A 25,797-nucleotide genomic window follows, 5' to 3' on the forward strand; every position below is an offset into this window, starting at 1 on the left:
CTATAGTCAGGAACCCGGCTGCTGCCAGCGGGATCGAGCGGATTCACCTCCGATGGGCACCAGGGATTGATATTCGGATTCACGGCATGCCAGTGGGTTAGTTCTGTGGGTGCTGTCCCCCCTGGCGGGGAGTGGGCGGGTCTGCCCCTCTGTTGGCTGCTGGGTGGCGGCTGCGTCTTGGCCGTTCCCTGGGTCTCTTGGGGGGTGCTGCGTTGCGGGGCTTTCCCTGGTGTCGGGGGCGGCGCCGTTCCGGCGCGGTCCGTCGCTCTGGGCCCGGCGACGCGGTTCGGGGCCTGTGGGCCGCCGGGGTGCCCGGTGGTTCCCTCTCCCCTCCCCCTTCCTCCCCCTTGCTGCCTCTCCCTCCTCGCCTCTCCCCGCCCGTCCTCCGCCTCCCTGTCCCCTCTCCCTCGTCACCCTTCCTCCTCCTCTCCCCCTCTCCTTGCGTCCCTGCCGCTGCCCCCTGCCCTTCTTGTCGTCCCCTTCCCTCCTCCCTTCCCCTTCCCCGGTACGCCTTCCTTCCCCTCCCCTGGGCCGGGGGCTCCATCCATGGCCCGGGTCTCGGTGCTATGAGGGGGTGGCTGGGGTTTTGTGTCGTGCCCGCCCCGCTCCGGTGGGCGTCCTGACACCTCGGGCGGGACCCAGTATCCGGGGGGCGAGCCCTATCGCCCCGCCGGACGGGTCCCATATGCCCGCCGGGGTCCTGGTGGGGTGGGTGGGGGCTTGGTGGGCCGGTGCGCCTCCTGCCCCCGCCCGGTTGGGGAGGGCCCCGCTGGTCACTCCTCTTAACTCACTACACTAGGTTTGCACAATACACTTTTATAGACATATAGGGCACATAACACACTTTGGGGGGTGGGGTAGGGTGGAAACACCGTCTTCACCCTACAACTCCCCTCCAATTTTAATACACCACACAACTTGTGGGTGGGGTTGGGGGCCGGTGGGGTGCCTGGTGGGCCTGCAGTGCCCCGTCCTGCTGCGTTGGGCCGGGGGCGCGGGCCGTGTCGGGGCGGGGGGCGCTCCTGCTCCTGGGTTTGCTCTCCGGCCGGTGGCCCTGGCGGGGCCCGGGGGTCGTCCTTTGGCGCTGCCGCGGCCTGGGGGGCCCTGAGGTGTTGCGCTTGCTCTGTTCCGGCGGGGGTCGACGGCTCCCCTCTTTGGTGGAGATTTTCATGCATGCCAGATCCACCACACCAGCATCTACCGAAACTCAGACACAATCTGTTTCCTCCTCAGGTTATTGAATCGGTGGAGTCTGGTGTCTGCGGATCTCACGCGGCTTCGTCTGTCCTTCCTTCCTTTTCTCGGTCTCTACTTTGGTCTCTTGAGGCCTCCCTGATTTTATGTTTTTTGGATTTGTTGGGGTCTGGATGTTTCTTGGGCTGGGGAGGAGTTCTGGTGGGGGGTGTCTGGTCGGTGCTGGATTTCACCTTCCTTGGTTTTCTTCGGTCCCCTCGGGTCTCCTGGTGTTCGGTTTAGGTGAACGGTATGAGATTTTTTCTAATAGGTTTTCTGGTGAGCTAACAAATACACGCACGCACGCACGCACGCACATACACATACTCACCCACACACACACACACACACAAAAATATATATATATATATATATATATATATATATATATATTAAAAAAAAAAAAAAAAAAAAAGAGCAATGATGATGACATTTCCGAATGAACAATACTGAGCTCTTAGAGAAAAAAAAAAAAAAAAAAAAAAATCATTTGGTCATTGCAACTTTCTGGGACAGAAAGCTTTTTTATTATTTTTTATTTATTTTATTTTATTTTTTTATTTTTTTTAAATGTAGTATGTCATCGCTGTCCTGTGAAAAACACGTATGTCCACTATTATTATTATTATTATTAGTAGTAGTAGTATTTATGTTTTGGGGATGTCGACATTCAGTTTCATCCCATAAACGTAAAAATGTAAAAAAATAAAAATAAAAAAAATAAAAATAGACTAAAAATTGATGTTTTTCACAGGACAGCGACACTTTACATGATGTTGTTGTATTATACATAAGACATTTCTCCACAACAATGTTTGTTGCTCTATAGCTAGCTGGCATTTGCCTTCCATTCTGTCAAATACTGAAGCAACACAATTAAAATAGCAAACGCTCGTTATTGGATGGTGTGTTCATTAATGTCTACAGTGATTGAATTATCAAGGCCTACATTGTTGTTCAATAATGAGCCCATTAGCATCAAGAACCACAGCACTGGAGGGCCAAGCAAATCAGACCAACAATTAGCCGTCAGTGCAGAGACGGTGAGGTTGGGGCCACGGCAACAGCATTTTATGACAAGAGTGGTCAACTCATTTCCATTACAATCAATTAGTTCTTTGCCTAACTTGATTCAAGACGAATAATTGAATTAACAATTGACAAGCAATGGCCATGGAAACTATTTGTTTGAATTAGCTCCATAGGAGTAATTGAAGAAATACATTATTCGTTAGCATAAATTATTTAGAACTTTGTTACGTTTTTAATGACAGCCTAAAATGGTGAATTACGGTTTAAAATTATGTAGCCAGAACATATAGGCCTGAATACTAGTTGTGCATGTTTGGTAGGAGAAGTAATTTTGTCGCAGCAAGGAAAGTAGTTAATCAGAAACTCCACATACTTTTCAAAGGTTGTTTTCACACCTTAAGGGTCCCGAAAGGGTCAGAACAGTTCACGCTCTATGATTCCAGGCTCAAAACATGACATTGCATTAAATAATTACATTACAGTCATCTGTCGCTGTGAAAGTGCTTTATAAATAAAGTTGAGTTGAGTTCAAATGTTCTATAATCAATTAGTATTTTCTCATTTCAGCAAATATAATGTGTAGCCTGGTCTTAAACTGACCAGACCAACATGGCTAACATTGTTTCTTTGTCTTTGTATCAGAAATGTACCTCACACCTAAAATGTTCTGGAATTTTGTCTTTTCTCTTTCTCTGCCATTATTTTAGGGAACAGTTAATGACTACAAAGGAAGCTTGACAGCAGCAGAGAAAGATATACCTTACAAAAAAAAATCTGTACTGTCCTATAATTTTTGGATGATGTCATTGTGGCTCTAAAGGCCAGACAAAATGATTTGTTACCGCTCAACAACTTAAGGAGTGTAATTTACTTACCAGCCTAAGGGAGGCAGACAAGGCCTTTGTATGAATGGATACAGTAAAACATTCATGTCATCACTTACAGTAAATAGATTCATAATAATATAGTGGATGTTATTTTAAAATTGTAACAAGCCATGATAATCAAACATTTAGTCTTTATAGAAATGACATCAACTACTTACTCAATCCTTTAAAATGTCTTTCACAGAAACAAGTCAATCAAAGCTTGTCTTAATTGCACCAACTCGTTAATAACACTGTCCACTTTATTTACTTCCATTTATCAGGTTCATTTTTAATAACATGAGGAGTGTGAATTAAAGTCATAAAATAAAAGCCAAGCATTTAGTGACTTATGTGTTGACAAAATCACCTCCTGATTCTGTCTGTGAGGGTGCATGATAATAACAAAGAATTTTGATACGACTGCTCTTCTGCCTGTGTCTTCAGGCACGGAATTTGTTAGTGGTTCAGAGCAGACTCATGCTGGGCCCTCCAAGCACTCACGCTGTTGTTCACCATTTGTGTGTCTCCTGTCACTCTTCTCTCTACCTATTTTGCCTTCTCTACCCTTTTTTTTTTTTTTTTTACTGGTCCCTCTTGCACTTTTTTCCCCTCATTGGTATCCATTAAAATCTGTTTTCAAAACAATCTCTTTTTGTGTGAATGCTCATGAATTTATGGATTTCTTCACTAGGAGGGGTCCTCTTTCAGAAAACCAAAAATTATTTTGTAGCCTGCTGTGTGGGATATGGGTTGGAGCTCAAAGCATCATAATACTGCTTTTTTGTTTTTTCGTTCAGATTATGCAACCGGGTTCCTCCCCAAAAAGAGCATTTCATAATCTGTAAATCAGAAGTGTATTAGCGTAACTGATACCTGATATGTGGGCAAAAGTGTTGGGGTTCCCTAACACACAAGTCCTCGATTACCCTATTGCAGCCTGTTTTCCATGTCTCCCTCAGCCAACACAGCTGAGGATGGTTATCAGGCTTCATGCATTGCTTGCTGATTAGCTGATCGTTTGAAACACCTGTGTTGGCTGTGGCAAACATGGAAAACAGGCTGGATAGGGGTACTGCCTCCCTAACATGACCAGGAGGGAAGTTCCGTTCAAATGTTTTTGAAACCGAGCCTGAGTAATTTGATTTTGAGTATCTGCCAATACGAAGTCCTGGGGTCCATTTCATGTTCAAGCATGTTCAACAAACACCGAGAATAATCCTGAACAGCGAGTTGACATACCCTGAAAGAGGAAACTCGGTTCCAGGACAGCTGATTTGACGTAGTTATATCAACGTAGAGTAGTTTCACCTGGCGTTGCCACTACACTAAAAAGACCACAGTGCGGCGCCACCATCTGCTTCCGCGTTGTTGTTTTTTTTTTACCCCTTTACTTTATTCTTTAGAAATAAAGTGCAACGCCGCAGCGGCTCCCCATAGAGGAAGGCGGCATGGGATAACGCTGCTGCGAGGGTCAATGCGTAAATTTAAATGTAGTCCTTTGCAATCACAATAATATTACAGGGGAAACCTGCTGAATTGTAGCTCTTTAATTCATTTCATTTAGGTGCAACCCTGCGTGGGAGAAGCACACTTGACATAAAATGAAATATAAAAATATTATTCAAACGGTTATAAGAAAAAAGCGGAGCGCAACACACAATATATGCTGTGATGTGAGCGCATGACTACGGCGCCGGTAACGTTGCAAATGTAAGGACGGATTAAGTTGTGTATGATGTGTAGATGATGGACTGTGATGTGAAACGGTAGCGCTCATAAAGATAACTGTCCGGAAATGCCAGCATATCTATGCGCGGTCTGATAACAATCTCACAACAAATATTTAATTCCCTGCGCAACAATGCGGCACCTTCATCAACAGGGTCATTGTCAAAAGGGCATGCCATGTTTGTGACAAAAGTGGACTTTAAGCTCTAGACCAGGGGTGGCCAAGTTTGGTCCTCGAGAGCCACTATCCAGCCTGTTTCCCATGTTTTTCTCCACTAACACACCTGATTCATGATCAGGATCGTCATCAGGCTTCTGCAAAGCTTACTGATGAGCTCATCATTAGATTCAGCTGCGCTGAAGGAGGGAGACATGGAAAACAGGCTGGATAGGGGCTCTCAAGGACTGAACTTGGCCACCCCTGCGCTAGACTATAACTGTATTTACACAAAAACTCGCCGCAGCGGACTTTTTCATTGTGAAAAACGTACCACCGACCAGGTTTGATTCATGGACAATGTTGCTATGGTAACTGACCGAGAGCTTAAATGACCTTTTTTTTATAAAACAGGTTAGAGTTACCTCTTTCCTTCTGGTTTCAGTTAACTCCCTTTCTGAAACGGAAGACGCAGAGTTTCCCACATTTCAGGGTTTCTTGACCCAGGGTTATCACTAAACCTGGTTTGTGAAATATACCCCTGATCTACTGCATCCATACTATCTCAATGGTCTTGTTTCTGTTTTTAATTTGAATAAATCCCTGTAACATTACATTTATTTCACCTGCTTCCTGCACAAGTAACAATGGACATTATTGAACATGCTGTTTCAACAGTCGTTTTACGTCATCCACTTGAAACTGGTATTTTGGAGACTGATGCCGATCATTTTTTCAGAGTCCCAGACTGAATAATTTGGAAAACTTTGACCTTGCCTTTCAGTGTGTACAACACACATCTTTCCTGAGAAAATGACACAATGGTCCACTCTAAAAATGGATTGGCAAAAAAAATAAAATAATAATAATAATACCAATCTAGTAGGTTAAGCTCATATTGGCTTGATTTACCAATAGTTACTGGTGGTTACGGGCATACCAATTTTATTGGTTAGCCAAACAACCAATAAAATTGGTTACAATAGCAAGTAAGTCTTGATAGATCACTTGGAAATATATTTATTGTATCAATTTATTGTATTCTAAATGTATTTATTAATTATTATAAGTGATTACAATATATTATATATTAAAAATAATAGTGTTTAAAATATGTGTCTAGAGAGATTACTAGCTGGCGTGACCAGCTCTGTGGACTAGTGGTAGAGTGTCCTCCCTGCGACTGGGCGGTTCTGGGTTCATTCCTTGGCTGGGTCATACCAAAGACTATAAAAATGGGACCCATTTTCCTCCCTGCTTAAATTGACACTCAGTATTATGGGTTGGAATTGGGGGGTTAGATCACCAAATTATTATTGAACCTGACCCTTGCTGCTGCTCACCACATATCTCAGGGGATGGGTCAAATGCGGAGAACAAAGTTCAGCCCACTTAAATGGTACTTTTTTTCAGCTTCTTGTGCTCTTTTAATCTCCTCTTAAGAAATGTTTTTGCTAAAATTTTGGCTAATGCTAAATGCTATTGTTATTTTGGATCACAATAAAACAGCTGTAAACAAGTAAATACACTTCCCAGATATACATTCTCCCGCCAGTTTCTCCAAGCGTGCCCCCTTTTTTGCTCATATTGGACGCTCACTGTGTTGTACAGCTCCGGGTGTCCACAATGATTATTTTGTCCGACATTTTTTTCATTCAGCGCTACCTGTACAGGAAGCTGTGTTATTGTAGGTTGCATAATAGATAAAGAGTGAAAATAGTCCTGCACCAATCCCACAAATCCACTGTAGTGTTAGAACCACACGTGTGCCTGTTTGAGTACCAAATTTAAACAAATATCGGTCAAAACACCAGACTCAGCAATGGGGTCAAAAGCTTAATGTTGGTGCAGGCAATTGTTATATACATACGGAGGTGAGTATCTTAAGAAAAGACTGTATTTTCACAGGTACTATACATATATATATATATTTGGTCAAGGAAATATCAATCTCACATTATCAGCAATGACAAATTATGGCTAATATATAAAATATATATATGATTTATTAATATTATAAGTTTTGAGTTTGAGAACATCTGTTGTTTGTGTGTTTCCCCCCCCCCCCCCCCCCCATTTACTGTTCCTTTGTCCATACCTTTCTATTGCCTACCACACTCTCCATTTCTTCCTCATGTATCATCTCACTACTTTCCAGTTTATTCTTCTCCAAGGCCTTCCCTTATGATCCCAGCACAGACTCAGTTGTGAAGCTTTCAAATTGACCATAACTTTTATGAAGACCAAGGCACCCGTATATCACAAAGCACAAGGACTCCTTTGGAGCAGCTGTCATCACAATTTTTCAACATCCAATGAGATTAACACATGTTGATTTTACCTTGAGTTTTTGAGACAAAAGATATGTAATAATGGTCAGAGGGTCCTTGCCAGTCACATCCAAATATATGAACAAATAGGGTTCACTTACGTTGATGTTAATAATACATTAGCCAAATATATAACATATAAAAGTCAAATTTTTCCTGAATATATATCAACATTTTATTTTCTACTGTGGTTGTATTCTAGAATAAAGTTATTATCATTATCATCAGATCAACATCTTATACTGAAAGCCCATCAAGTTTGTGCACCATAAATATTAAACAAATATTCTGACACAGAGACTTACGCATTGAAATGTTGAAAAACTGTCCTAGTCAATTCTTGAGCTTTTATATTATGTCAAATGGTATAAAAAAAAAGCTTAGAAAAGGAAAAGCTTAGTTACAGCTGAACAAATTCTTCCCACATATTCTGTTCTTACATAACATGTCACTTGTGTTTGATAGACACAAATCCCCGTAAAGAATGAATTATCTCTACATAGCTCTAGAGAGTCAAGAAAAGTTTTTCTGTTTTACATAAGCCTACATTTTTGTATTTCACACGGAAAAAAACTTTTGTATGGAAAATGCAGGTCAATGCAGTGCTTACATCCTAGCTTGAATCGTCTTCCAGGCATCATCTAGGAAACTAATATACTGTACTAACACACAAGCAGTGGTCTAGTGGGGATTTGAAGATTTGTTGTTCAACTTGATGTACCTCATGACCTTACTGGTAAATAGCATTTGCCTGTACCACAAGGAAACTCAATAAAACTCCAAACCCAATGATTTGGTCTCGAGAGAAGCGTTGAGACAGAACGAAGGGAGGGAGGCGAGAGGAAGAGAGACAAAAAAAGTGCTCTAAAAACATAGTCCAAGAAATAAATAAGGAAGCAGATGGGGGAGAACAAGATATTGAAATTGAGGGAGACGGAGGCAACGGATAAGCCAGGGAAGAGAGAGATCAAAGACAAATAGTGAAGCAGCTGAGACAAGGAGAGATACATTGAACGGAGGAAAGGGAAAGCCGTTGGTAGCAAAGTAATTCAGTGCTGGAGGGAGAAGTTGTGTTCCGTTTCTGCTCTTGGCCTCACCAGCTGTAATGAGCCTCACATTACATGGAGGCCTCGACCCTGACATGTGCGAAAGGCATTGCTGCTCGGGCTGGCAAAGCAGGAGACGGCACTCATAGAATCAGCTCATCATTAAAATATTTTGCCCTCAGCCAGAATCAGTGAAAAAAGAAATTGGGTACTGTGCTTTTTCAGAAAGAAAAACAATGAATGAATAAGACAAAGAGAATCTATGAACATTTTAAATTAGGAAATTGGCATTTCTTTATTTGAAATTCAAGCATTTTAATAACATGAATTATTAGAAAATTTAAAACTTTTATGAACTTAAAGTACATCATTTATTTAGGTTACAGTATATATATTGTATTTTAGTACAGTTAGATCAAATCAGTGCAATTGTTATATATAACATACTTTAAGAACCATAAGTCCAATCGCAATCAGATCTTCTTACTACAGTCTTTCTACAGCTAATCAGATTGTCTCTATCTTAGATTTGTTCTTCTCAAGATTTTGCGATTTTTGTTTATGTCACAACTTAATGTCATTATTCCATTGTTATATACTGTAGCTATTCAAATTAGGTGAAGTTTGGCAATTTTTTTGTTTTTTATATATATATATATATATATATATATATATATATATATATATATATATATATATATACATATATATTTTTTTGCACCTGTGAATGTCATTTGGCTCTGCTCTTTCACTCCTGCAACAAACCGATAGGGTTAGACCATCAAGCAATACTCCGCTTCCAGTGGGAACTGATTTTCACAAATTCTCACATACACAGCAAGTGTTTTTTTTTTTCTCCAAAATATGAAACAGAGCTAAAACACAAGGGAAATATGGAACACAATTCCAATAAGCACAAAATGCAGTCTTGTTGCTTGCATGCATGTTCAATAATAGAGTACATTGATGTATGATGTTTCTTAAAAATGATGAATGTTTGCCTGTTAAATGAAGAGTGAAAAGCTACATAATGCTTCTCTTTTTCATTGGTATTGTTACCAAAGCCAGTTTTAACCCCACCATTACAATTCCATCCCTCTACAATATAATGTGCCACTTGAGTCACTTGAGTAGTTGTGTTGTATTGATGCTGCTTGCAAATTCCTTTGAAAAGTCTGAAGATATGCTCTTATTTGTTGTTGACTAGACTTCCACCTTATAACTATAGTATAGGTACCTTGAGATTACAAGTAAACGGAGACAGTGGAAAATTGAGACATCACATATTGTTTTGTTATAAAAGAAAGAAAACGCCTGCAAATATTACATACAATTCCACTCTTGTTGAGAACACAGAAGCAGTTTCTGCACTACACCCCAAAATACACTAGTATATATTTAATGAAAGAGGTTAAGTTAATCCTCGCCCCAGGCCATGCCACAAGTTACAAAACCAAAATGAATTGTCTTTCTCATTTATTACAATAAGAATCTGAAAACTGATGTTGCCAGAAGACAAACACACATGCACATCCATTGGAAGACCTGCACAACCTTCTGCACTCAGGCTTGTTAAGACTCTATCTCGTGAGAGAGGGTGAGAGCCCTTTAGCCATACTTGTAGGGCTTATTTCCATTCCAGTACACATCAACACACCAAAAATATTCTCATGCTGCACATGGCACAGACATACACATGGTCACACATTAGGGGAAGTGAATCTTCAATCACCTGTTGATTGCAATGGGACATTGACTTCTTTTTGACCTTGCAAGTACCAGGAAGTAGAGCTTGTCAACCTCTCGGAAATGTGTGCTTGAGATCCAAGTGTGTTTTGGTTTCGGTGTAATATGTTACACTTCATCTCTGTGTGACATTGTGTGTGTGTTTGTCTGATACCATGGCTGTATACTGCATTGAGCGGACACCTGCTGCTGTGGTAACTAGGGCATCAGTGTGCAGAGGAAGGCTTCATAAATATATATTAGAATCAGAGCTGGTATTAAACTTTGAAATATATCGGTGAACGTTCTTGCTAGGTCAGTGTGATTTGGTACAATCTGTCCTATTTCACCTGTTTGCCTTTTTATTTGTTTCATTACACCTGTCTGATATATATATATATATATATATAGTAACTGGATGATGTAAGAAATAATGATCTAAAGAGAGGACTATTTACTGGAATGCAGTTTTGTCAGTACCATATTAATTTTACCAACTAATATCAGAAAGTGACATTGCAACAATACCTCATGCTTAAGACAATATATGGACTTCCAAAAGTTGATATATAGCTTTACCTTAGGGGGAATTCATCTTGCCTGACAGACCTTGGAGCTACAGAAAGACATAACATCCTATCAGACATTACCATTCCCCTGTAATTAGAAATATAATGAAATGGTTGACTGCGCATTACATCAGGGGCACGATATATGGATAGGATTCTAATTGATCCGAGACAGCATTGTGGGGCAATTCATTTTCTATCTCAAGTTGTCTATTAGATTCCTTTGGAGTTATAGATGTGCAATGTTTTATCTGTGCGTGTGTGTGTGTAATTGTGCCTGAGTGATGAGTGAAATATCCAATGTTTTTCATTTATTTTTAAGTGATGCTCTTAGGGCTCTATATTCATAGACAGCGTAGCTGTGGTTGAGCATAAAAACTGGCACATCTTGAGTTTCACTAGTAATGTACATGTGAGTTGTTTTGAATGAATATCCTGTTTAGTTGTTATACTTGAATATCAATTATTTACAGATGCGTCAAAACCCTATGATTTAGAGTAGCCTACCAATATCACAAAACCAAAGTAAAAACAACAACAACAACAACAATAAACTCTGTTGACATACAGCACAATCTTTAACAGTCCAAATGACATAGATGAAACTATCTTTTCACTTTACGGTTTGAGGACAAGTCAAAGTCAAACCAATAGCTCATTCCATGTGTGGGTGCCTCGATTCATTTTCTTTCGACTTCCAATTTAGAGAGGTTAAAAAAAGAAAAAAAGTAAACCCCATGGCAGTAACCTCTGCTGTAGGGCCATGAATAATGGAGACTATTAGTTGCAAGATACTGGAAAGTGTCATTTCTGCCACAGGATGTTTAATTTAGACACAGGATTGAATGAGACAGCATGTGAAAATGTTTTACTAATGTCGAAAAATATATATCTCCTTTTGATTGTGAAATGTGCTGCAGCAGGTCACAAACATTCATTTTGATTGGCTGTTATCACTCTGATTAGCAACATGACAACCTCTGGCAACAAAAGTGAAACTGCCCAGGGTCAGTATTTTGTGTGGCCGCCATTATTTTCCAGCACTTTGCATTTTGACAGATTTTCACTTTTCATGTCACGATTTTAATATATTTTTCAATGGAAAATTCATCCAACATATGGAGCCGTGTACAAAAGACTCTTTATTTAATGTCACTGTGGTGACGTGATCTACTACAGTCAGGGTTATTTAGTGACAAAGCTTTCTACATCAGAAAAGCCAAATAACAAGTGTTTCCATATACAGTACTATATAAATCATACCGTTTCTAGTCCATCAAAACGTTTACAACTTTACATGCCTGGAAGGTTAGCTGTGAAAGACAAAATATTAAGTTCCTAGTAGAAAAAATATCTGCATCCCCTGCCCTTCTCTGTATGCAACAGTTTACGGCAAAAAACAAATCAATCACAATTAATTATGTGCAAAAATTGCTTTAAACTACTCATATGAATCATTAGGTGCAGCCTAAACCTTGTATCCTTTATTTTTCTGCTTCTCCTTGTGGCTCCTTCTCACTTCATCAATAGACACCCATTTGGGGGAAATTCACACTTCATTAATTAATTCATCACCTAAAAGCTGAGTATTGATTTTTTAGTAATGGCTTTACAAATCTGTCATGCACAGAGCAGCAGCACAATTAAAAATAATTCCTATTTGCAATACATCATCTTTAAGAGGGTTAAAAGTCACCAGGTCAACATGGAGGTAAGGTTATAATAGCAACAAACAGGCTGTAATAGTCACCGGTCATTACAGACACCAAAGGACGGCTTTTACGATTGTTTATTTATTTATTTTTTTTACTGCAGTAATATCAACCAAAGTGAGCCCTAATGGATGTTGATGAAGGACAAAAGGGAAAAGTCACAATAAGCAAGTGATGGAATGTTGCAAGGCTACTGATTAAAATGATGTGACACCAAGTTCATGTTGTCCAAACACCTGTATTACGAAAACTAGTTTCTTTCGTCATATTTGTGCAATTGTAATGGTGTTATTTTGGTACTGGAGTGATTCCACTTGTTCAGAGGTAATGGCTCAACAGCGCCCCCTCTTGCATGCGGCGGGTATACCTAGCCAGTTCAACTGTGTCATTGCTGAGCTGAATTGGGAGCGCTGTGCAAGCTGCTTAGCCAATAATGTTAATCAACAAAGTTAGGCACTTACTTCTCTCATTGCTTCCCGTCATAGACGACGCCCACCTTTCGACGAGTGCACAATGACGCAAACCTTCGAATAAATACACGGTCTGAGCACCGACTGAAGCACGTTTACATCCGTCAATCAGGGTGAGTAAAGACGGTCCTTCATTCCGTGAATTTTTGTGAGGCTTCACCAGGGTTGTTATCGTTGTGGAATTTTCATTTTAATTAGTTTTTATTTCGTTTTGAGTTTAGTTTTTTAAATTTAGTTAGTTTTAATTAGTTTTTAGGGTGGTTCTGTTGCTTAGAGTTTCAGTATTAGTAAAAAAAAAAAAAGTGTATTACTTATGCGCAATATTTAATAAACGCAGTGGTAAAATTAAACAAATTTCTTACCTAACATTGCATTTCGGCTGAGTTAAATGAAAAAGCAGGCGAGCCGGGCCATTGGAGCCGAAAGGCAAGCACGCAAAATTGTCGCCTAGCAGCAACGTCATCTGAAGGTGCTTTTCTATTGGCTGCTGCTAGATGACATCACTCCTGTGTAACACACTTTCAAACATCCTTCTTCTGGTTAAAATCGAAATAAATATATTGAAAATCACATTTAAAAACATCCCCGAATGCTCATGCATTAAATTAATTACCAAAGACAAAAACAAAGGACATTTTCGCTATGATTAGATTTAGTTTTAGTTAGTTTTGTAAGCATAAAATTCATTTTCAGTTGGTTTCCGTTTTTTTCTTAAACATTTTAATTTTAATTTTATTTTGTTAATGAAATAGCTTTTTTTTTATTTTAGTTTTATGATAGTTTTCGTTAACTAAGATAACCTTGGGCCTCACGTCATAAAGCATTCGCCAACTATGCGGAAAATGGACCGGCCATTCAGGAAAATCCCGAAATTCATGAGGGCCAGTCCACTCCTGAATATCGTCTGAAATTCTAATTGAGAGTAAAGGAGAATATAATATAAATTGGGAGCATCAAGTAAAATGATGTAAATAAATAATATTTTTGCATTATGTTCATTCTTCCACATGAAAAACCTGGCGTGGTCACACAGTTTTACTCTTTGTATAATTTATCAAGAGGTGATGGTAGATATACAGCTACATAGGCTCACATTGGAAACAATGTCTTGTCCAGTTACTGTTAAGCGGCTCGCGCCGAAAAGGGCTAAGATTAATGATACTGCTGTTTGGTCTATATGAGGTATACATTAAAACCAAACGGCATGCATGTATGTGAGGCAATTAAGAGATGGAGAGCTGGTCAGAGGAAGTATAAATTAAAAGGGATGGTCAGAGGGTAGCCTACATATGATGGAACGGGAAACAGTCCAAACCGTTGAAAAGACCAAGGAAGCAGCAATGCAAGGAGGAGGAATTAGATGAAATACATTAAGAATATCACCATGAAGGGGGGGGGGGGGGTCATTGGACAGCAGAAGAGCTCCCTGAAAGCACTAAATAAATCTGTACATGGAAGCCACAATGCATATATTAGTATCATAGTGACCATTGTCTTGGGTTTACTATAAATTAATGGCCTTTACAAAGAATGGTTCACACAAAAGACAATAAAGTACAAGCATCAGGGGAGGCATTTATCTTGCATAATGGCAAAAAAACATTACAGCTATTGCCATTAAAGAAATACACATGCACACACATAGCCGAGTACAGAATGCAGTTAATTTTAAAATACATTAATAGAAGCCCAAACGAAGTAAAATTGCACAATAGCGTTGTATATTTTTTGCTAACCTTACGTTTACAAAACATTCCAACTCCAAGCACATTAGGATCATGGCGGAAATCAATACACTTTACCATTTCGATGACTTGAGATTGTATCTTCAACCAAAACAGTCCATTTGTGATTGATTAAATGACCCGGAAAAAAATATGAATATAGAATATTCACAGACATTTTAACGACTATTGTAAAATACATATTAAACCCCTTGCTTCACACTTGATCAAAAAGTAAATCCAAAGTCAACAAATTGAGCTTCAATTTTGAAGAAAATGTCCAATCTTAAAAGCTGACTGAATGAGACAACGATCCAAACACACTGACATGTTGCCGTCATTACAGTATGAAATGACCCCCTGGGCTATACTATCACTGCCTGGCATTCCCAATTACTAAACAAAGGCGAGTTGTGATATCACAAATGTGAATTTATAGTGCCTGTTGTTAGAAAGTAATGTGGCATAAAGGTCATGCGGGTGCACTATAAGTATGTATTAGGGAATTGATGAACTGAATTACAGCAAACTGCACATTGAATGTTTGGTGTAGAGTAGGCGGATCTTAACAAGCACACCAGTCGTCATAAAATCTGAATTAGAAAAGATTAGAGAAATTCTAGAATGATATAGCAACAATTGCACAAACTGATCATGTGTACTTTTGGGCAGCAGAGGAAAGAATGCAAAAGTGAACGAATCACAGTAATAACTGAAGATGAACAGCTTCTCTTTTCTCGTGCTTTCCGCTCCTCCAAATATGTATTGATTGCCATGCATATTTATGTCTTCTATTCTCGTTGGTCCGCAATGTTTTCACGGGAGATAGCCCTGCTCCATTGCGCCGAATTAAGTTCACTGAAAATGCAAAGTCTCTCCACCAACTCCTCTGATGAAATAGCAATTTCCCACTTTACGTTGTTGCTTTTATGTCTTGGGTGGGAGGAAGTGGTGGGCGGATTGATCCAAATATCGATACTAGTCAATTTCAATATGCGATCAAATCTAGCGAGATTAGATCAATACAGTAGTTTCATTTTGGTCCCTGCGTGCACTGCTTCAGTTTTGTCAAACCAGGCGGCAACCAGATCACCGAAATTGCCAATTCGGTCTCAGTGCCAAGCAGGCATACTTTGCTCCTCCTCCCCACTCTTGTGTTTCAATGTTGTGTATCACGTGACTTAGAAGTCCTAGGCTATCTTATCTACCAGCACAAACACAAAAGGCATGCATCCACAGGGCGGCAAAACAGTGGCTATATCTTTAGGAAAGCCATAAATGCGGAAAAAGGATGTAAGGAACTGCTCAGTTTTTCTTTTGTTTAGTTGTTTACACCTTATTTATTATATTTTTACCTTTTTTTTTTAATTATTTAGATTTTCAAGAAATTAATTGAAGGGAAACAATATTTTATTTTTTTGTGTTGGATTCCCGGAACACACATTGTACTTGAAAATAATTGGTTTTAAATGTTTGTTGTAGTGTGACAATCTTGAACAACTTTTTGAAGTTTAAAAAAAAAAAATGCAAGAAGTATAATGAAGGACGTTTTTTTTATATTTAATTTTGTACAGTAGTCTCTAAACCAGTGGTGGGCAAACTCGGTCCTCGAGGGCCGGAGTTTCCCTTCTCCAACACAGCTGGTATATGATCAGCAAGCTTTGCATAAGCCTTATAACGATCCTGTTGATTGGAATCAGCTTGTGTTAGAAGAGAGAAACCTCCCAAAAATGCAGGACTCCGGCTCTTGAGGACCGAGTTTGCCCACACCTGCTCCAAGCTGTACCTGAACAAATATTTTGTTTTAATTTGTTTTCTGATGATCTTTGTTTATTTAAGGAAAAAAAAATCCAGACTATTCTGTTGCAATATATATAGGGACATATATATATATATACACACACATAGTATTCCCGGAACTCACATTGTACTTTTGGTTTAAAATGTTTTATAGTATTAGTGGTGGAATGACAATCTTAAACAACTTTTTGAAGTAAAAAAAAAAAAAGTAAAGAAGTGCAATGAAGGATGTTTTTCTTTTTATAATCTAAATGGTACCAGAATTATTTTTTTTTTTTTTCCTGACGATCACTTTGTTTAAGAAAAAAAATCTAGACTATTGTGATGCAAAAGAGAAACAGTTTTGTTGTTGTTTTATTGTTAATAGGGATACAATTAAAGTATTTTCAATTTTTTTTATGGGTGCTAATTCTGTCATGGCAATAAAAAAGTAAACATTACGAAAATGTGATTTAAGGTAGCAAATAATTGTGATTTAGTAATTCAATTATCTAGCTACCTTAATTATTCAATAATTTAGCGAGACTGGCACATCATTTACTTGGTATAGGTAAACTTTGGCTGTTAGCTCACGAGTCGTTAGTCATAGAAGTTGGCTATGAGATAATACAAACAAGAAAAGGCACTGTTGTGCAAATTAAACGTTAAAAACTGTCATAGGACATGTCACAATTTACCACATCAATGTCATGTGTGATACAACAGGACCTATTTGTTGTGACAGCGCTTTTCTAGACACTCACGCTTTACAATGGAATGGATACATTATTCATGCACTCACACGTTCACACTGTGGTGGCGGTAGGGATGGGAATTGATAAGATTTCGATTCTGCTGAACGATTTTTTTTGGGGGGGGAAAAGTTGAATAAACAAAGATTTGCATCCACTTTTTAATGCTTACGTGTATCTATAAACAAGAGACATTACAAACCAAAACGTTTTAAAAGGTCCACATTTGAGGACTCAATGGGGTACCCAGAAAAAAAAAAAGAAGGGAAGGAAAGAAAAAATATTTGAAAATAAACATAATTTTTTTTTTAATCATCTTCTGTAGAAATTTACAAAATACAACCTATATTATTTTGTGATAATGTCCAACTCCAGTAGCATTTCAACACTCAGATGAACTGAGCACTCAAAAACTTCTCCCTGCTTCAGCCATTAAAACAGACGCAGCCAGTTGACTGTTGTATGACTCAGAATGTGTGGAAGTAGCGAGTATTGCTTTTAAGTCATAGTTCGCTCTGTACGTCTTTGCACGTTTTACAACCTTGAATGAACCCTTATTGAAAATATAACACTCGTGGGCAGCTGCGTTTACCTTCGCAAGCCGGTTGTAGACACCGCCGTCGTTTAGTGAGATACGGGCTTTGACTTAAGAAACGGCAAGCTGCCTCTAATATACAGTAGTTACTACAGGTACCTGGAGTGTTGAACTTGATAGGAGAAAATGCTTGTATTGCTGGCGGCGGTTGCTGCTGGGTTGAACCCTCCTGGACCCTGGAGCGCTCACAAACACGTCAGACGGTAATCGCATGCTGTGTGTACAAATGCTTTGGCATAGTGGTATTGTTTCCTCCTTTAGACGAAATATCCAATTTGCAAACATACTTTTGTTCTGTTAGCTTTTCTTGGAAGATGTCAAACTTTCGAGCGTGGCGCACTGTTTGTTGCTCGACCCGCACGGAAATGTTGCGCGCGTGGTGACGTCCTCGTCCCACACGGAACCGATAAAGGGAATCGTTAGCAAAAACGGAAACTCAGACACAATCTGCTTCTTCCTCAGGTCATTGAATCGGTGGAGGCTGGTGTCTGTGGATCTCACTCTGCTTCGTCTGTCCTTCCTTTGGTCTCTTAAAGTCTCCCTGATTTGTTGGAATTTAGATGTTTCTTGGGTTGGTGAAGGACTCTGGTTGGTGGCCCGGTGGGTGGTGTCTGGTCGGTGCTAGATTTCACTTTATTTGGTCCTTCCTCGGGTCTCCTGACGGCGGTGTTCGGTTCAGGTGAACGGTATGGGATTTTTTTTTTTATAGGTTTTTGGTGAACTAACGAATACACACACAAAATAAAAAAATAATTTAAAAAAACGGAAAACGATGACAAGAAATTGAAACACCACCAAACATTCGCACCTTCCAAGCACCAGTATGATTAGCAGTGGAGGCAGTGTGTGTGAAGTGCCTTGCACAACAGCCGATCTTCTGGTTACTGAATGACCGTCTTTACATCCTGCACCACATTTATTGCAGATAGCACAGGTAATCTCAATGAAGTTTATATATATATGTTTCCTTAAACTTGCCTATAGACATTGTAGCCTATATAGTGAGTCTTTTTAAGTCACTGCTAAATAGTCTTCCAAGAAAAACTGAAGCCACACTTGTTCAATGATCCTATGTTGTAATGACTCTTCTGTATCAGTTAAATACAACATATATTTTTTTCAACCTGACATTGAGTACAGCCATAACTTTATTTAATGTCAATAGAAATGTTTGAGTAAAGCGCTCTCATGGGGATGAAGACAAGAACCGAGTCCTCTAAGTGACTCTTCATCTGCCTGCTGTCAGGCTTGACCTTGCACTGATGGCTCGCCATGTGTATACATGTCCTATTTAGTGACTGTCTAAAATGTCTCCATATGCAGATGTTTCAACCGAATACAATCTCCCCATGCTCTAAATTTATTTTGCCTTAGGCCAGACCATTTTTCAATAGGTTAAACAAAACTGCATTTAGAGCATTTTTGTTTTATGCAATTTTGCCTTTTTCCTGTCAGGAGGGTGATTAAATAGAGGTGGAGCATGAACTCTGGTGGAAAAGTTTCCCTTTGTGTCTCATCACCTTACTCTCTAACAACCAAGATATTTTGCATTAACAATAATTTAATGGAAAGATTGGAAGCTAGACAATTTTTTTTAGATACAGCGTGTACTTTATTAACCAATGCAGGGGGACCTCTGACTGAGAGCCCTTAATGAAGAAAATACAGAGAGAAAAAGTCACAAATATGGTGAAGCAATTGGACTAAGTAGCTTCATTATAAATTAATAAGTGTGGAAGATCTTGTTGGTTGACCAATTACCTGCATGGCATAAACTGAAAGTAGTTTACATTCTCTTGACTCATTTGCAATCATAATTAGTGGCCCCTTTCCCTTGTACTTCCACTTCACACAGTGTCAGGTGTTCTTTCCTTTTAGGGATCACAATGTTGATGTAGCGGCCTTTCATTCCATTGCACCCAAATGATTTGGTGTGGCCAGCTGGGATTGATGAGATCACAGTACATCTTAAAATGGAATACAAATAAATTAAAGGTTAGCAGTGCAGAACAAGAGTATACAAACATGGATACTATATAAACCCATGCCCAGTGAAAGTCTAGCACAAATAAGCAACTGGCCATGGGTGGAGTTTTCTTCCTTGTTGTAGTATTTTGCTAGACTAGCGGAGACGGAGGGAATGCAGCAGACTCAAGGCCAATTAAAACTGCTCCCCTCATTAAAGTTAATTTCAGTAGGTCCACAAGAGTCTTGATCAATATCAAAAGCCTCATGTTACTCCACCCAAGCCAAAATGTAGACCTGCTTTTAGTCAATTTTTCAGATGACATGTTTGCAATAGAAAATGCCGGAATGCCTACGGCGGTGTAGCGCGGACTACTACATTTACAAACATGCTAAATTAGACTTGCCCTGGCACAAGTTACTTTTTTTTTCCAGGCACCCATCTACAAAAACAGGGCCCATTAGGAGTACATGCATTAGCACACTTACGTGGGATTTGCATTGCCATTGTCACGGAGGGAGTTTCCAATGCGGATCTCAGCTCCATTAAGCCTCTTATGACAACAATCTCTTCGGTTTGTAATAGTGACAATGTCTATTTCGTATATTTTCTGGAGGTCCAGTCGCCACCATGGTTTCATTTGTTTCTTGGTGTGAGTACAAGATTTTTGTGCCCAATTGCTTGCACGATTTCCATCAATGGCTCTTTGGGGACTGCCATTCCTAAACCTGGAGGACTGGGAGGCTTTTCCCTTCATGGCAAGGTTACCTGCACAGAGAAACTGGTTAATTTCCTTATGGGATGAATCAAATTAATAGTCAGTGATATATCTACATTTGAATATCCTTAAAGCCTTAAGTGCAAGAGTACAATTTGGAATTCAACCAGTGCTTGGAAAAAGCCAACTGTCTTTCAGAAAAAGAAAAGAAAAAAACTCTCAAAATGTCAGCTTTTTAACAGAAGGACTGCAGCAGTCACCCCATTGTTTGTACCAAGTCAGATATTAGTAAAAGTTGGAGAACTAAAAGCCCGGAACAAATAATAGCGAACCAAACAGATATAAGCCCAAGACAGACAAGGGTGATCATCTGTTGCCATCCTAATTGCCAATAGGAAAGCCAAGATCTATACAGAGAGACAAACTTGCCTTTCGAACCGCTTGCCTCTTCGGTCATAGCCAACAAGGTTAGAAGAGCCAAAACGAGCATCCTATGGAAATGAGTCAACAAGTTATGTATGCAAAGCCTGCTTGTCATAGTCGAACAGTTATTAATTGGTTTCATTACTCCCCAATTATGAATAATTAAAATGTGTGTTTACAATTTAATGATAGACTTTCTCTGTGAATCAGTCTTTCCAAGTTGCAATATATTGACATGTCGTGCAGGGTTGAGGACCCAAGTGCAGAGACGCGGGCAAAGCAAGGCAGGTGTGCTCATGAAAATGTATATTGAAAGCAAGTCACTTTGAAATCCCCTAGAAATTAACAAAAGTCCAAAACAGATGGGGGGTAAAAAAGAACAAACACTACACTTACTTGTGGTACATGGCGCCAAGGACACACTAGCAAACACATATGCTTAATCTAGGACTGAACAGAAACAGGGAACTAAATACAAGCAAACTAACGAGTGAACGAGATTCACCTGGATAAGACACAAGTGGCTGAGGGAGCTGATTGGTGGACCCAAGGGACAGAGGCTGGCGAGAACAGGAGGACACTAAACAATAACAAGACAGACATGAACCAGAAGAATAACATTAAACGAAACAAAATGTAAACCTAAACAACATGGACCATGGACCGTCATCCTTCTATTTAAATGAAATAAAGTATATTCATAGATATATCCAATATTATCCACTCACCCCCATCCAAAATCACTCTCCCAGGCTGCCCAGGATCGCTGGTATCCAAAAACTGAAGTATGATCTGGATAGTAATTTCATAGATTTGGATTTCTTGTGTTCAGACATGAAAGAAAATATGTCTTACCTTGCTAATAGTTTTGCCTGTCAACACTCAAGCCTAGAGATATCAATAGGTAGATAAGGAGCCAAACTAAATGTTACTGTTGTGCAGAATATAATAATTTCTGGAGCAAAAAAAAAAAAAGTGTGATTTTGCAGAACTTACCGGCTATTGTGCCTCATCCGAGCATGACAGCTCACAAATCCTTCTGGTGTGTTGTAACAACACACTCAGGTTCTCTCCAATGGCATTAACGGTTAAGACAGTTCCAGTGACAAGCTACAGGGACTAAGATGGACCATTTAGAAAGAAAAAAGAATCCAGAAAGGACCTCTTCAGAAACTAAAATGAATTTGGCATATAAAATGCATGCAATAGGAGAAAAATCCTTTGGATCCAAAAATCTAATTAGGATCTTCTGAAATGTTTTCAAATCATGACTAAAGACATTTTGTCATTACATTACTTTAGAATATATATTTTTTCTTATGAACAATAATAACTGTTTGAATGATAACGATTGTCATGCAGTACTGTACCTTATCCTTACTTGACCTATTTCTGACAACCCCCATCCCCACAGCCCGAGTCTATTTGTTTCCTTCTCCCATCATTCTCCCGCAGCCGCTCAATCGTTGCACTACGTTTACATTTGTCACCTGCTCTCCCTCACCATGCTTTCACCCATTACTCTCTCCCATCTGCCCACCAGGAGGTCAAGTACATCGGCCATTGTCTAAAAACATGTGGAAAGAATTATTTGGCTTTGGTTTTTTTTTTGTGGTAGCTACTCCTTAAATGGTACCTAAAAATATTTTTTGTTTTCATTTGTTTTCCGACGACCACTTTGTACACTTTCTGGCTTTTTCCTGTCAGGTCTTCAGAAGGGTGATTAAATGTTAGGTGGAACATGAAGCACTAATGGCCGGAGGAAAGATTTCCCTTGGTGTCTCATCGCCTCACTCTGTGTATAAAAAATGAGACAAGTGATTGAAAGACACATTGACCAAAATCCATATAACATGCACCAAAAGCAGTATAGGCTGTGAAGCCTCACAAGTAGCCTTTTAAATATGTTTGTGCTATAAAGGTACGGACAGTGCTCAATTCCAATAGAACACTGAAATAATGTATATTTAGCTAATTTTGCATAATAATGAATTACAATAATTTAATGAAAAGATTAGAAGCAAGAACCAGTAAGCAATAAGACTTTTGATTTATTAGTTACGAAGTGCATACTTTATTAACCAATACAGCAGGAAAAAAAATCACATAAAAGTGAAAGTGGGGTAGGAGGACTTTCTTCCACTGACCCCTCTCTGTCAGAGCACCAATGACTGAAAGCCTTTGATTTTGGACTGATAGATAATGTGTCACATTTGATGGAGGAAATACCCAGAGAAAAAGCCAGAAATATGGATGTGCTGCTTTAATACAGTGAAGCAATTGCACTGAGTAGCTTCATTAAAAATGAGTAGGTGAGGAAGATTTTGTAGCTTGATCAATTACCCGGTTGGCACAAATTGAAAGCAGAAAGCATAACGTGGTATATGTTGACCTCCCCTATCCCCATCCCCGAAAGAAGTTTGACATTATACATACTTATATACTTATTTAGTAATTTTAAGCAGAATAAATATGTAGTTGAATATGACAAGTGAACTGAGCAACAAAACATTAGCCAAGATTACCAAATGAACTGCCTCCTGTCTGCGATTGGCTTAGCTATTAGCTTTACTTTATGACTGCAGGTCATTGGTAGTATAGTACTATACTTTAAGTTGTCTTGGTCCACCTAAAGATGACCTAAGGCTTAAAAATAAACAAAAAGATGATTTATGCATGATAAGAAATTTAACTCCAAATAAGGATTTGGCTTTTGGAACGCTCTTGACTTAACTGCATTCATCATCATTGGAATCCTCATCGGCCTCGTCCCCTTGTACTTCCACTTCACACAGTGTCAGGTATTCTTCTCTTCCAGGAATCACAATGTTGACATAGCGGCCTTCCATTCCATTGCACGCAAAGGATTTGGATTGGCCAGCCTGGATTGATGCAATTACAGTACATCTAAAGGAAACAACATAAGAAAAAAAAAGTTAGCAGTGGAGTACTGGAGTATAAAAACATTATAGGTCCTATTTCCGTGTCTGGCGCAAGTTTAGTGGAGTGGAGTTTGCTTCCTTTTGGTAGTATTTTTGCTGGAGCAAATAGAGGGTGTTTGATCTTTATGTGCTGTTGTGGGAGGGAACGCAGCCGACTCCTGGCCAAACAAAACGTCTCCCCTCATTTGATTTAAATTCAGTAGAGAGAGGTCTACAGAGCGGAAGGACTTGCTGTAGTCCATGCAGTAGATCGTAAAGAGGAGACCATAAGCTCTGCCTACGCCTCGATCAAAACCAAAATCACATTGCGCCACCTAAGCCAAAATGTCAACCTTCTCATAGTCTAAAATCTGGTCTACTTTTGGTTGCCAAATTACCAGATGAGATGTGTTTGCAATAGAAAATGCCGGAATGCCTCCCGATGTGTCGTGCCGTCTAATAAATTTACAAACATGCTAAACTACACTTGCCCTAACACAAAATTAAGATATGTCCATTTTTTCATAGAGCACTTGGGCACCTGTCTACAAAAACAGGGCCTATTATGAGTTTGTCCATTACCACACTTACCTGGTATTAGAATTGCCATTGTCATCAAGGGAGTCTCCAATGCGGATCTCAGCTCCATTAATCCGGTTATGACAACAATCTCTTCTGTTTGTAATAGTGACAGTGTTTATTTTGTACATTTTTTGGAGATCCAGTCGCCACCATGGTTTCATTTGTTTGTTTGTGTGAGTACAAGATTTCTGTGTCCATACGCTCGCACGATTTCCATCAACGGCCCTTTGGGGACTGGTATTCCCATAATTAGAGGATTGGTAGGCTTTTCCATTCAGGGCAATGTTACCTGCACAGAAACAAATGTTTTATTTTTTTGTGGGGAATCAAATTCATGTTCAATGAAATATCAACGTTTGAACATTCTTAAAGCCTAAAGTGCAAGAGTGCAGTTTGGAATTCAACCAGTGTTTGGAAAAAGAAAACTGTTTAACAATCACACAAAATGTCGGCTTTTGAACATACAAGACACCAAAAGAAGGGCACCTGCAGCAATCACCCCATTGTATGTAGCGACTCGAGTAAGATATTCGTAAAAGTTGGAGAGCTGGAAAGTCCGGAATGAAAAATAGGGAACCCAACAGAGTAAGCCCAAGACATACAAGGGTGGAGATCATTTGTTGCTATCCTATTTGCTAATAGGCTTAAAAAAATTAAAATATTTAAAAAAATAAATAAATAAAGGAGAGAAGACTTACCTTTCAAACTGCTTGCCTCTTTTGTTATAGCCAACAAGGTGAGAATCACGGCTAAAATAATCATCCTATGGAAATTAGTCAACAAGTTATGTATCCATATAAACTTCAATTACCGGTACATGAGTGTTGCTTCTGTAGCGTAGCCTGCTTGTCGTAGCCAAATATATATCATAGTTATTCATTTATATTTCAATATTCCCTAAATAATAATAATTGAAATATTATCCGTGATTACAATTTAATAATATACTTTCTCTGTGAATCAGTCTAGGTTAAGTCACAATGTTATCCTCCTACTGGTATTTAAAACAAATAAAGTAAAGCAACTTTATAGCTCTGGATGATTGACCTACCTGAAGATCTCAGTTGATTTGAAAGGTATAACCTGTTGGTGTCGCGTTAGAGAACACTTATTTTATACTCTTGAGCGACGTATGTATGATTGTCCTGTTTTGTCAGAGAATGTCCTGGTCAAATAACGACTGTTGGTTTTGTTCTGCTCGTCTAGCTTGGTTGTTATGATAATTGCAATGGAATCTCTGTGAGCCTGTGTACAATACTTACATGCTAAGCTTGTTTTCATTCTCAAGTCAGCAAAATACTGTCTTTTAAAGTGCACATATTAAAACTCAAACACTATTATTTCCAAGCCTCTTTTAAGATGACTCCCACCAACTAACAAACTTACTGAATAGATGCCTACATCTATATATTTATATTTTAAATTTATATTGACTCTGGCAATAAAATAATGAAAATAGTATTAAA

At 39.1% G+C, this 25,797-nt stretch overlaps 2 protein-coding genes across 6 annotated transcripts; both read right to left on the bottom strand.

The window, feature by feature from the left end:
- Positions 1–19,318: 19,318 nt before the first annotated feature.
- On the bottom strand, positions 19,319–22,716 carry LOC147172047 (fucolectin-like). 5 transcript variants are annotated; one of them, XM_086079085.1, is made up of 6 exons: positions 21,825–22,716; positions 21,684–21,716; positions 21,334–21,620; positions 20,835–20,896; positions 20,176–20,455; positions 19,319–19,688 (listed from the first exon to the last, which is right to left on the bottom strand). In XM_086079085.1, the coding sequence occupies exons 3-6, from the start codon at positions 21,447–21,449 to the stop codon at positions 19,523–19,525; spliced, it is 624 nt and encodes a 207-aa protein (XP_085935211.1). In that variant the 5' UTR covers positions 21,450–21,620; positions 21,684–21,716; positions 21,825–22,716; the 3' UTR covers positions 19,319–19,522. The 5 variants fall into 5 exon arrangements, with proteins under 5 accessions (XP_085935211.1, XP_085935210.1, XP_085935209.1 ...); XM_086079084.1 differs by having other exon boundaries at positions 21,334–21,716; XM_086079083.1 differs by having other exon boundaries at positions 21,684–22,716.
- Positions 22,717–22,862: 146 nt separating this feature from the next.
- LOC147172048 (fucolectin-like) lies at positions 22,863–25,514 on the bottom strand. Its single transcript, XM_086079088.1, has 4 exons — positions 25,383–25,514; positions 25,030–25,094; positions 24,341–24,620; positions 22,863–23,735 (listed from the first exon to the last, which is right to left on the bottom strand). Exons 2-4 carry the CDS (start codon positions 25,091–25,093, stop codon positions 23,558–23,560), a joined length of 522 nt encoding a protein of 173 aa, XP_085935214.1. The 5' UTR covers position 25,094; positions 25,383–25,514; the 3' UTR covers positions 22,863–23,557.
- Between the last annotated feature and the right edge of the window lie 283 nt (positions 25,515–25,797).

Source organism: Leptonotus elevatus, chromosome 6, assembly GCF_054856555.1.
Source record: "Leptonotus elevatus isolate MCC_2025b chromosome 6, RoL_Lele_1.0, whole genome shotgun sequence".
NCBI lineage: Eukaryota > Metazoa > Chordata > Actinopteri > Syngnathiformes > Syngnathidae > Leptonotus > Leptonotus elevatus.

Coding starts and splice junctions, on each gene's coding strand:
- LOC147172048 (XM_086079088.1), bottom strand. CDS start 25,093: ATGATTATTTTAGCCGTGATTCTCACCTTGTTGGCTATAACAAAAGAG. Junction 24,621..25,029: donor AGAGGCAAGCAGTTTGAAAG/GTAAGTCTTCTC, acceptor GTTTCTGTGCAG/GTAACATTGCCCTGAATGGA. Junction 23,736..24,340: donor AATGGCAATTCTAATACCAG/GTAAGTGTGGTA, acceptor TGTTTCCTTTAG/ATGTACTGTAATTGCATCAA.
- LOC147172047 (XM_086079085.1), bottom strand. CDS start 21,449: ATGTTATTCTTCTGGTTCATGTCTGTCTTGTTATTGTTTAGTGTCCTC. Junction 20,456..20,834: donor AGAGGCAAGCGGTTCGAAAG/GCAAGTTTGTCT, acceptor TTCTCTGTGCAG/GTAACCTTGCCATGAAGGGA. Junction 19,689..20,175: donor AATGGCAATGCAAATCCCAC/GTAAGTGTGCTA, acceptor TTCCATTTTAAG/ATGTACTGTGATCTCATCAA.